Source organism: Mytilus galloprovincialis, chromosome 6 (assembly GCF_965363235.1).
Source record: "Mytilus galloprovincialis chromosome 6, xbMytGall1.hap1.1, whole genome shotgun sequence".
NCBI lineage: Eukaryota > Metazoa > Mollusca > Bivalvia > Mytilida > Mytilidae > Mytilus > Mytilus galloprovincialis.
In genome coordinates, this window is record NC_134843.1 from 50,692,746 (window position 1) to 50,704,885 (window position 12,140).

General features: G+C 33.5%; 1 protein-coding gene across 1 annotated transcript in view; it reads right to left on the bottom strand.

The window, feature by feature from the left end:
- Window positions 1-11,786, bottom strand: part of LOC143079810 (GTP-binding protein REM 1-like) — a 28,484-nt gene extending 16,698 nt beyond the window's left edge. Inside the window, exon 1 of the mRNA XM_076255417.1 lies at window positions 10,817-11,786. Coding sequence (XP_076111532.1) covers window positions 10,817-11,405 — 589 coding nt within the window. The 5' untranslated portion in view covers window positions 11,406-11,786. The remainder of the gene's footprint in view (window positions 1-10,816) is intronic.
- Window positions 11,787-12,140: the final 354 nt, after the last annotated feature.

Here is a 12,140-nt window from a genome sequence, read left to right on the forward strand (position 1 = left end):
TTGAAGAAAAAAAACATTGGTCGTATATTGCTATCACGTCGTCGTCGTCAGCGTCGCCGAAGACGGATGGTTTCCGGATAATAACTTTTGTATTAGTAAATAGAAATAAATTAAATTTCAACACAAGGTTTATAACCACTAAAGAAAGGTTGGGATTGAGGGTGTTATGGTCTCAACTGTTTAGGAATTAGGGGCCAAAAAGGGTGTCCAAATAATTTTTTTGTAGTTTCCAGTCATTAAGTGTATGAATCTCTCTGAAATTATACCACAAGTTTCCATACCACAAAGGGATGGTTATGATTTGCTTGGAGGGGTGGGCGGGATGAGCTGTTATGGTTCAAAGCGTTAAGGAATTAGAGGCAAAAAAGAGGGGAAAACAAGGGTTTCTTGGTTAATGACCAATTAAGACAATTTGAAACCAGTGTAAGGAAGGTAATCCAAATATATTGAGGTAATCCAAACATGTTTGATTACTTCCCTTATACTGCTTTAAAATTATGTGTAAAGAAAATTTTTTCTCATATCAGATTTCAGAAATTAAAAAAAAAGTTGGGGATACATTTTTCTTTTCTTTTCGGGTTGGTGTCAATATGCAACAGCATAGTGTATTGCACAAAATCAACAAAAAAGGGGGTATTTTCATTTTTATTTTTGGAGGGGGCAATTCGCAACAGCGTAGTGCAAAAGCAAAACATCTAAGTATTAAATCAAATTATATAACCAATTTTAAGTTCTTTGACTACAGTTATTCTGTGTCAGAAACCTCTTATGTGTCAAATATTTAATTTGATTCGGAATTTCCAAATTCAGACCTGTATCAAGCGTGAATAGTGTGTCGTTTCAGGTTCAGGGTTGGACCTCTGCGGTTGTATCCAGCTGCGTTCGGTGAAGCAATTTATTAAACACTTAAAGTATATACATATTAAGTTGTGAATATGATGAAACTGGTCATCAAAATAAGTTTAAAATGCCCTGGTGTGGAATACATTTGTGGTAAATTGATCATACTTCTTAATTTCCTTATTTCAATCAGTTTTAAATATTGTATACTGCCGTGAAGGGGCACTAGCTACGAGATATATAAAAAATTAAATATATCATTTGTTTTTGCTCAATCGTTAATGAAATGCAAATAGTGAAATAATAATTCGCTTTTAGCAGCCAGTATTGTTCAATTTTGACAAAATATGCTAAAAATCATTGATTATGAGTTATTCACTTGCAAGTGAATAACTCGACCTCATTGAATCCGTATTCATGTGAACTTCAATTTGACCCCTTAGCTTGATATGATTAACACGTGAATTGTATGACTTGCAATTGTATATGTAAAGTTATTCAAAGGAACAGAATGTCAACATTAAAAGTGAAACAAAGGTAAATCATTTGATTGACTGATTCGATCCACAAAATATTATTCATATACAGGTAAAAACGATGATAAACGTTTATTTTTTCATCTATAATATGAAATTTAATAGACCTAAAATAGTCCAACTTCCAAGAGCACGAGTTTGCTTAATCTATTTATATCAATATTTATGTTTACATCGCTCATATGGTCATAAGATGATTTTAGAGGTCGAGTCGATCAATAATTAGATGGTGTCTTTACTAAACGAAGCTACGTCTTTTCATGCTCGTGCCCTGTTAATTGTTTATTTAAGAATTTCAATGGTTTGGATAAATGTTTTACATTGTTATAAATTAAATATGAGAATTTGATTAAAATCGATGAACACGAATTTGACAGCTAGTGCCTCTTTAATGATAACATGACTTTAATAACTGTTTAAATTTGTTTGCTGGGCATTACCAATTATGGATTCGGTAATTTTCGCTAAAATAAACGAAGTTTACCGAATCTGAACCACCACCATCTCATCATACATCAATCTCATCATACACCAATCTCATCATACATCAATCTCATCATACATCAAACATCATCATCACCATCGCCGATCATCATCTTCGTCAACAAAAAACGTATAATGTTGTGACCATCGCATATATATAATGTTTTGACCACTTCATATAATATTGTGACAGCTGCATATAATGTTTAGACCACTGCGTATAATGTTGTGGGTACTTCATATAATGTTGTGAGCACTGCATATATAATGGTGTGAGCATTGCATATAATGGTGTGAGCACTGTATATAATGGTGTGAGCACTGCATATAATGGTGTGAGTACTGCATATAATGGTGTGAGCATGCATATAATGGTGTGAGCATATAATGGTGTGAGCACTGCATATAATGTTGTGAGCACTGCATATAATGCTGATCATTAACATAAGGCAGTCATGGCGTTCCATATTGCGCTATGTATGTAACTTCAAATATAATGTGTTCATATTAGTGGCTAATTATTACTTCTTTCTGATTTTGTCTTGGTTTGGAAGTCACAGGACTCAAAGGCGGATTTAGGTATGGGAAAGGGTCCCGGGTCCCCCTTTTTGTGGAAAAAATGCTGATTATTTATGTAATCTCTAAAGCACTTAAGCTGACAGAAGCATGACTGGAGATTTTCTAATGACCCTATTAGGCAGTCAGTGCCCTCCTCTTTTATGAACATTTCTCGGATGAGAAGATACGTTTTAAAACTCTGCTCACTCGACTGCACCTTTAGCTGTAACAGTCCAAATACTTATGATATTTTTATTTTTTTCTGGGACGCCTTCGTAGCTATTTTTATTTTTTTCTGGGACGCCTTCGTAGCTATTTTTATTTTTTCTGGGACGGGCGTCCAAGACAAAAATTAAAATAGCCTTGCCAGACGTCATAAATATTTGGACTATCTGTAACATATTTCTTCCTTGTTCTAATTATAGCCATGTTTTATAATGACATTGATGGATCGTGTTATAACAAAAAGTGTAAGTAATTTCAAATAGACTATGTATATATGTATGATGTTTTATATGCATGGTTCTTTGTATAACATCATGAAATAATAGTTCGTAGACTTCGACATTTTTGTTGCTTTGTTACACCGTTTGTAGTGTACTAGTGATTTTTTTAATGGATGGCTAATTAAAAGATATATAACATTGTAAACGTGAATGTAGGAATATTTGGGCCATGATTAAACTAAATTAATTTCGTTTAGAACTATTTGATTCTTATATGTCCGCTATATTTGAGTTTTCTATAAATAAAGTATCAATAAAGGAGGGTCTGGATGGGGGTCTGTTATTCTGTAAATATTTAATTTTCACCCCTTTTTTCTCTAATCTTTATTTTTTGTTGCCCTTTATTCTCTAATCTTCATTTTTTAAAGGCATTATTCTTTCATCATTTAACCCCATCCAAACCCTCATAAAGGTAGTTTTAATCAGATTAGTAAATCATAAATGATATGACTAAAAACCATAAAAGAGCAACTGAATTACACCAACCTTAATGATAATGTTCGAAATATATTGGGTCTAAATCAATAAATCGGAAACGAAGTTGTACATCACTTTATACCAGGGAAATTTACACACAGGAACAAATATCTCATGTGAATTTCACATGTAAATTTAGATGTTATTTGAATTACTTTATTTTAAAAATTCACGGGAATTTCACTTGAAAAACAATTCAATTTTCGTATGAAATTCACCTTAAACTCACATGAACTAATATCACGTAATTTTCACGTATACAAGCTCGTTTCAGAGGGGAATTCATATGTGTTTCACGTGATCATGGTGATATTCACATAGTAAAATTTTTACGTGAGCGAAATTTCCCTGTGTACAAATTATAAATAAAAACTCGAATATCATACATGTAAAGGTCATTTTTAAAAACAATAACGGGAATGTAGTATGATTGCCATTAAGACAACTATAAAGAGTTTGAATTCCTTGACTGTAAGCAATAATAGTTCACCATTAGGCCTTCAACAATGATAAAATCAATACTGTATAGTCAGCTATAAAAGGCTCCGCCATGACAAAATATAAATTAATTCAAACGAGGAAGCACAGTTATTTAGAACAAATCAATATTTACGAAAAACGAATATTTTCCATCATTGACGAATTATTAAATCGTCTTAATAGTCACTGGATACTTTAAAACAACTACATATAAAGTGTACCTACAAACAAAGATTTTTCTGTGACAGTCGAATGCTTCACAAAATTTCATCAAATTACCAGCCTGTTTTTCAACAGAGTTTTGGGTTTCTATTGGAACATACTACTCATTTCGCCGACCTGTTCCTTTGTTTAAATTAGATTCATTGATCCTACAAGGTTATCTAAAGAAAAAGAAAAAGTGACTAGCTTAACTTCGATTTCTGCTGTAAAGCTGATGCCCATTTACTAAATAATTTTTAAATTACTGAAGATATCGCTAGGGCTAAGTTATTGTTTTCTTGACAGTTTGAAATCGAAGGTGATGGTCTGTTGAGAACATAGATTTGTCTTCGATTTTCAATGTTGAAGTTACCACTTTTGCCAATTTTACAGCTAGGAGTTTGCCTTTTCTATCACTACTTTTTTAATAAAAGTTGCTGCTTTTATGTATATGCTTAATAAAATGAGTACGACTTTGATTAAAACAGACACCTAAATTACAAAAGACTCCCCACAAATATTCACAAATATAAGTATGTGTCGACCAAGTGTTGTTACTTTGAAGCCGAACCATCATCCAAGATAGCCGCCAGAGAGTGACTTAATTTAACATAGGACCCTAAGGAAAATTCATACAAATGTCTTCTTCAAGTAGAGAACCACTAAATGGACGGAAATAAAACATGGCATGAATGTTCCTTTTGAGGTGCTGACCTTAGTGTTGTAACTTTGTAGGCGATCAATCATCCAAGATGGCCGCCAGGGGGACTTAGTTTAACATAGGACCCAATGGGAAATACAGATAATTGTTTTCTTTTAGAGAACCACTGAATGGAATGAAACCAAACATGGCATGAATTTTCCGTATGAGGTGCTGACCTAGTGTTGTAACTTTGTATGTGATCAAATATCTAAGATTACAGCCAGCGGTACTGACCAAGAATTGTTACTTTATAGCCAATTAATCATCCAAGATGGCTGCAAGCAGGGAACTTAGTTAAACAAATGTCCCTAAATGAAATACATACACAAGTCTTCTTTCGAAGAACCACTGAATGGAATGAAACCAAACATGACATGAATGTTTCTTATGAGGTGCTGACCAAGTGTTGTTACTTTGTTGCAAATCCATCAAAAAGATGGCTGACAACGGGGGACTAAGTTTAATTAACAAAGGAACTTATGGAAAATATATACAAATGTTTTCTAGAAAATGCTTAATGGATTGAATCCAAACATGGTATGAATGTTTTTTTAAGCTGCTAACCAAGTGTTGTTACTTTGTAGCTGATTTTTCATCTAATATGGCTGTCAGCAGGGGGAGTAAGGTTAACAAAGGACCCTGTGGGAAATACTTACAAATGTTTTCTTCTAGACAACTTCTATATAAAATGGAACCACACACGACATGAATGTTCCTAACAAGGTGCTGACCAAGTGTTGTTACTTTGTAGCCGAACAATCATCCAAGATGGCCGCCAGTATGGCATCAAGTTTAAAATATGACCCTATAGTAAATTTATACAAATACTTTTTCTAGAGGAGCTCTGAATGGAATGAAAACATGTCATAAATGTTCCTGATGAGGTGTTGATGAAGTGTTCCTACTTTTTTGCCGATTTACTGTTCAGGAAGGCAATCAGAATTTTTGATTAATTCGGGACCAATATTTAACCAAAGTTGGTGTCAATCATTATTATTTAAGGTAATCTATTTTTACATGATTTCAAAAAAGGTAGAATCAGGTGAGCGACCAAGGAAGGCTCTGAAAACCACTAGTTTTATTATATGTTCTACATTGTATTGGATTGTGAAAAATGTTAGAATTTACTATTTTCAGAGTAAAATGGCAGAGGCAACAGAAACTGTTTGTGATCTGTGTGAATCTAGAAATCTTTCTAATACTACTTACATATGGTGCTCTGTTTGCGAAGAAGGATTGTGTCTAGACTGTTCTGAATACCACAGAGTTTCCAAATTATCAAAACAGCACCACACTTTGCCAATCGAATCATATAGAAAACTTCCAGAATTTATACGTACTTTAAGTAAAACATGCTCTTTACATGAAGAACCGCTAAAGTTATATTTTGGATCGCACCAGGAACCTTGTTGCACTGAATGCGTTGCAACTAAACATTCTCTTTGTCCCGGTATAACTTTACTTAGTAAAACCGTAAATGGTATCAAAGATTCCGAATACCTTACAAGCACTAAGAGGAGGATATTGGATATGAAAGTGTACACCGAAGAGATGAAACAAAATCGACGGGCAAATATTGAGCGTTTGAAACAACAGCGTGTTTTAGTTTGTGCAGAAGTGGCACAAGTTAAAGTTGAAATTAATAAACATTTAACTAATATCGAATGCCAAACTTGTCAACGAAATAAACGAACTTGTAGTGTTAGAGACAGAAAGTTGTGAAAATGCTGAGAGTAAAATGGAAGATCAGTGGTCGATATTGCAAGATCTGGAGAAAGGCATTTCAGAAACCGAGAATTGCGGAAACGAGGAGCAAATATATTTGGGTCTTAAACACTTGAATGACAGGCTTCACGGGCCGTTTGCACCTGAAGAGAAAAAAATGAAATCCAACATGGAGGACTCATGCTGTGAAGAGAAGGATATCGAATTTATTGTGGCCGAGGAAATGAAGCTAATGATGACGATTTCTTCTATCGGAAGGATAAAATTAAATAAGAAACCAACGGTTATTAGTTTTATTGAACCCAAGTCAACAGCTCAAATTTTCTCTTCATTTAAAGCCAGTTTCAATAGTATGACTATTTGTAACATCAAAAGAGGGGTTCCGGAATATTTAATTAAAACATCAAATACTCGTAGTATGATACAATTATCAGACGGTAGAATTGTACTTGCGGTTTCTAATGAACACGTAACAGTGGGATATTTTTGTCTGTTTGATGCAGATGGTCATTTCATTCAAAGAATATTTAGTCTTCGTTGTCCATTTGGTCTTACATTGATGAATCAGAAGTTTATTGCTTCTTTTAATACTGAAAAGGTTTCCGAAAATTTAGATTTTTACAATTTTACCCGAATTTCTAAAATAGCTGATGGCAATATTTACGGACTGTCATGTTATGACAACTTATTGGCAACGGCCATCAGGGGTGACGGCATTACCTTAGCCAAAGAGGGCGAAAAATCTTTCAAAACGATAAATGTCAAATATCCTTTGCTTGCATACATTCATCTTTGGAAAAATAAACTCTTTTACAGTGATTTTACTGAGCACTGTGTGTACTGTCTAGATTTGGACGGAGAAGAAATTTAGAGAGCGAAATTTGATGTAATAAAAGGCCCACGAAATATCTGTACTGATCCATTCGGAAATGTTTTCGTAGCAGCTGCCGAATCAGATGCCGTGTTTGTTATTGTCATCAGACGGTAAAAAGTGCAAGAAACTTCTCAGTGCTGAAGATGGCATGAACGAACCAAAAGCACTTTATTTCAACAATCAAAATTCGGAATTACTTGTAGCAAACAAATGCGGAAGCATATTTATCTGCAGTGTAAAGTATCACAGTTAAAAGAAACACAATGTTTTCCTTGTTTTACTAAATAATGGTATCAAACATTTTACTTTTCTAAAAAGAAAAAGAGTTCCGCTACTTAACAAAGGTGACTAGCTATCGATTCTGTTAGTTTTGTTTTGACATCAATCATGACTGAGATAATAATATGGTTAATAAGAAGAACACACTTGATGACTTGTGAAAATAATATAAATAGAACATCAAAGACCACTTGAAGAAGAAATTTACACTTTAATAAAAGTATGGTTCTGATCAGAAGACGTGGACGACACGTTATACTCTATAATCGGAAGGAACCGAAGAAGAAAGAAAATGTGTGACAAAAATAACTATTTAAAGTGCTAGACTATAATAAACTATTGAATCTAGATACCAAGACACTCATTTACAGTCCTGATAAGAGAAATTAATGTTACATGGATTCGGAAGAACAAAGCAGATAATTGTGTGAAAAGTACAACTGTTTGGCATCTGTACAAAGATTCTCTTAAAAATAAAGTTCCAAATTGATAATCGATTTCGCCTAAGGTATTTATAAGAGGAAACCTTTGAAATGTGATTTGGCAAAAATTTATAAGAGGAAACCTTTGAAATGCGATTTGGCAAAAATAGAAGATCCTATTCTTATCATAACAAAAAGGCGATATAGATTGAGGGACGGGATATGTATCTGCTATCAAATTTATTTTCTGTATTTTTTTTAGTTAAGATAATCATTCTATCCTGTCATTGGAAAGGTTGTTTTTCAGTTCTTACACGGCTAGAATTTTTTTTCCATAATCTTTTAGACAAAAAAAAAAAAAAATAAAAACTCGCATCTGCTCTATCCCAAAAATCTTTTTAACGTGTAGTGTAGCTACGTTTGGGACAAACCATATCCAAATTTTAGAAAATATTTTCGGCTCTAACACAAATTATTGATAATTTAATGTTAAGGGGTCTATAATTCAGTATGACAGCTTGAAGAAAAATGTTTAAATCAAACCCATCAAAATCTTTCTTTTAAAATAATTTTATAACGAAAGTTAATTTATTTTGAACCAAATTAATAAAGATTAAAGATATGCTTAAGATAACTAACGTAATAAATAGCTTATAAAATGATATCAGTTATTGTCTTTTGAAGGTTTTCTTCTCTGTTTTAGCTATGCCGACAATCAAAAACATACTACATTTTAAGCTATCAAAGTTAAAGATATTCGAATAAATTAGATTGATATGTCGTGTTGTGTCGCAATTGAGAGTTCTTGTAATTGATTGTTGTTTTTAAAGTCAAAAGAATTTTAAAGCATTGCGGATCAATATGAGAATAGCGAGGTACCGCCATCCCCCAGCTTTTGATAGAAAAATATCGTTTGTTTGCATAAAATTGTCAAACAATTTCACCTTTTGTACACTAGGCACAGTTTTCACAATGACGGACTAATATGTCCCCGTCCACTGTGCCTCAAACGATGGACCCCCACGGAAACTTCCAAGTATTCACCGTAAGTCACGAAAAGAAGTGGATAATTCTAACCCAGACCATTAGCATTTTCAGCCATTTAGACAAACTAAAAGTTCATCCTAAGTGTTGCCTTTCTTTGACTTTATTGAAAATGCATTAGAAAGTTTTATCATCTAATGAACTGAGATCGTGTCAGATAATTCTCTTCTTTTTATACAAAAGATTAGATAATTATTGTTATTTTGGCAAATGTATGAAACGTGATGTACTAAAATAAATTCTTGTAAGAAAAACTGTGTTTCTTTAATTAATTTATAACGTTAATAATAAAACGTTGTTTTGGTATGTATTCATCGTGAACTAAATAACTTTATAATAAAATTGAGACTGGAAACGGGGAATGTGTAAAAAAAAAAACTGACAAAAAGCAGAAAACAGACTCAGGCCAGCAATGGGTTTTCAACACATGCAGCGTGAAGATCCCCCAGCCGGAGGCGGGCTGAAGCTACACTACAGTTGGGATACTAGTTTATTAGTAGTCAAATAACAATTTGGCTGTATACTTTGCTGTAGATGTCATTATTTTCCTTTTTATATTGCTGTCTTTTTGGCATGCATGTACATACTTTAATTTCCCTTTTAGAAGTCACATAGATAATTACAGGGAAAACATTGATCAATACAGAGAATATTCAGATAAGACTTGATGTTTATCCCATCGGTTGCCTTTCCTTTGACTCTGTGTAAATGTATTAGTTAATTATCATCTTAAGACATCATAAAGAATGAGATGTTGTCAAATGTTGCTCCTCGGTATAAAGTATAGCATTATTATTGATATATTTTGGCAAAAGTATGAAATATGATGAACTTTGGTATTTCTATTTACATGCATTTTTGCATATAGCAGAACGATCACACGAGATAAGAATTTCATAACATATACACAATTATCTATGTAACGTTTTTTAATCTCTAATACAAAACAACTTCAGATTACTGCGTGTAGACAACAATTACTTTAAAACATTAAATCAACAGTTCGATCTTACTATGATTATTCTGCTAAGTTAATATTTTACTATTATTTGGATTTTAACATTTAATTGTTGGAGCTGATTTATAGAGCGGATATGGCCATTGCCTCTGCATTTTGTCAGGGCAATTAATTTGCAATTGAGTATCTTTACTTTTTCAGACTATTGCGTCTGTAGTTAGATTTACTTTTAGTTCTTGTAGTATAATAGATAGTTTATATGTGTCGCCCCTTTTATTTTCCATAAAGGACGGAACACATCATCTCCTTCTTTTACAATGGTTGAATTGGTACAAGCAAGATTGAATAAAACAGGACAAACAGGGGGGTCAAGTTGGCCTTACCCATACTCATAATTTTTAATAGTTGAAAATTTCCACAGCATATATATATATGTACAATTACTTGAAGATTTTGTGCTTCTGCGTTGAGGTCCTTTTGGTTGTTATTTTTTAGAAAAAAAAACTTGTTATATTGCAACGGACTTCGACGAAAACCATAAAATTAAAAGAGCATGATAAGTAGACCAGTTGTCTTTGATTACCATCACTATTCGGCTTAAACGTGTATCTCTGATACCTTAGCGGTGGTGGGGTTTCTGACATAACCGGGACTTGCATTGCCAGGAAAATACTGTTCCTTTAAATTAAACCTTTTTCAATCGAACTTTCAACTACATGTATTTACTCACCTCCTGGGCTATCATTGAAGAACATACTTTCAGATGAGAGAAACTGTTTAGTTAGAGCAGTTTTTCCGACACCATCTGCTCCAATAATTGCAACTTTATAACAATTGCTATGCGGTGTTTCTAGACCTCTTGATGGCGCAGCAAGGAGTCCATTTTTTGTCTTCGTTGATGGCTGATCTTGTGTCTTATAAAGAGCATTGTCAGATTTGGAAGCAGTAAGATTTGTAATACTTCCTCTGCTTTGCCTCCTGAAAGAATCTCCGCGACTAACAATACCTTTACGTGTAGTTTTGAATGATCTTACTTTAACCAAAATATTATCATCCTGTCCGGGAACAGACAACGAATCTACCGGAAGCGGTGTACTCGGTTCGCTATTCCTTCTTTGATTGCCAACATCTACATGAAGAACCTTCACTTCTGGCTTTGTTTTGGAGCGGAAAGAATTTGAGCGGGAATTCGGAGCAGAGTGACTATCATTTTCATCATCGAAGTACATGTCATGGTGTTTAATAATATCTGGTAAAGATTTTTCCTGGAAATTTCTCCGTTCAGGAAGAGATTTCCGTTTATGCATATGTCTACTCATTTTAAACAAATCCTTAAATTAAAAATTTTCTTTCAATGGATACACAAGAAACTAAGAACAATAAGTTTTTATCCTTTTTTCTCACGAGAAGAAGGAATCACAATAAGTTTCGAAATATCCTCTGTAAAGTTTGGTAATTCATCGCAAGTTTGTCATCATCCGTCGGCGTTTCTAAGATTATAAATAAACTCTGGTAGCTAAGACGTTTCAAAGTAACAACAAAACTCTCCAATGATCAAAATACCTGCATATGTATGTATACCAGATTATCTGTCGGTGCCAATCACTTGTGCTTAATGTTCTTTCTATTAATGCATTGTTTTAGACATTATGCACGTGCCGTAATTGTTTATGACTTTGTATTGTATTTGTTTACAGAAAGACGTGCAATATGTCAAAATATTTATATTTGCTATGTCCTCAATTAATTAACTCAATAAAATACACTTTGCATGTCCAGATCTCAATAAATTTGATTGTGCGGCGTGGATTTATATATTTATCATAATAAAATTTATCATGAGAGTGAAGCATAATAAAAAACAGGCCACTCTTGCGATAAACCATATGAATAAAATAAGGGTGACATTGGGATCGTTCTCCACAAGCAAACTTAAAACAAAATCCTTAAGATGAGGACTCTGAGAAATACGACCGAAAATTACTACAGAGCAACTTTTAAGGTGTATATGGGGGGGGGGTTACAAACAAAATAAAATGGTTCGCTAGGCGCAG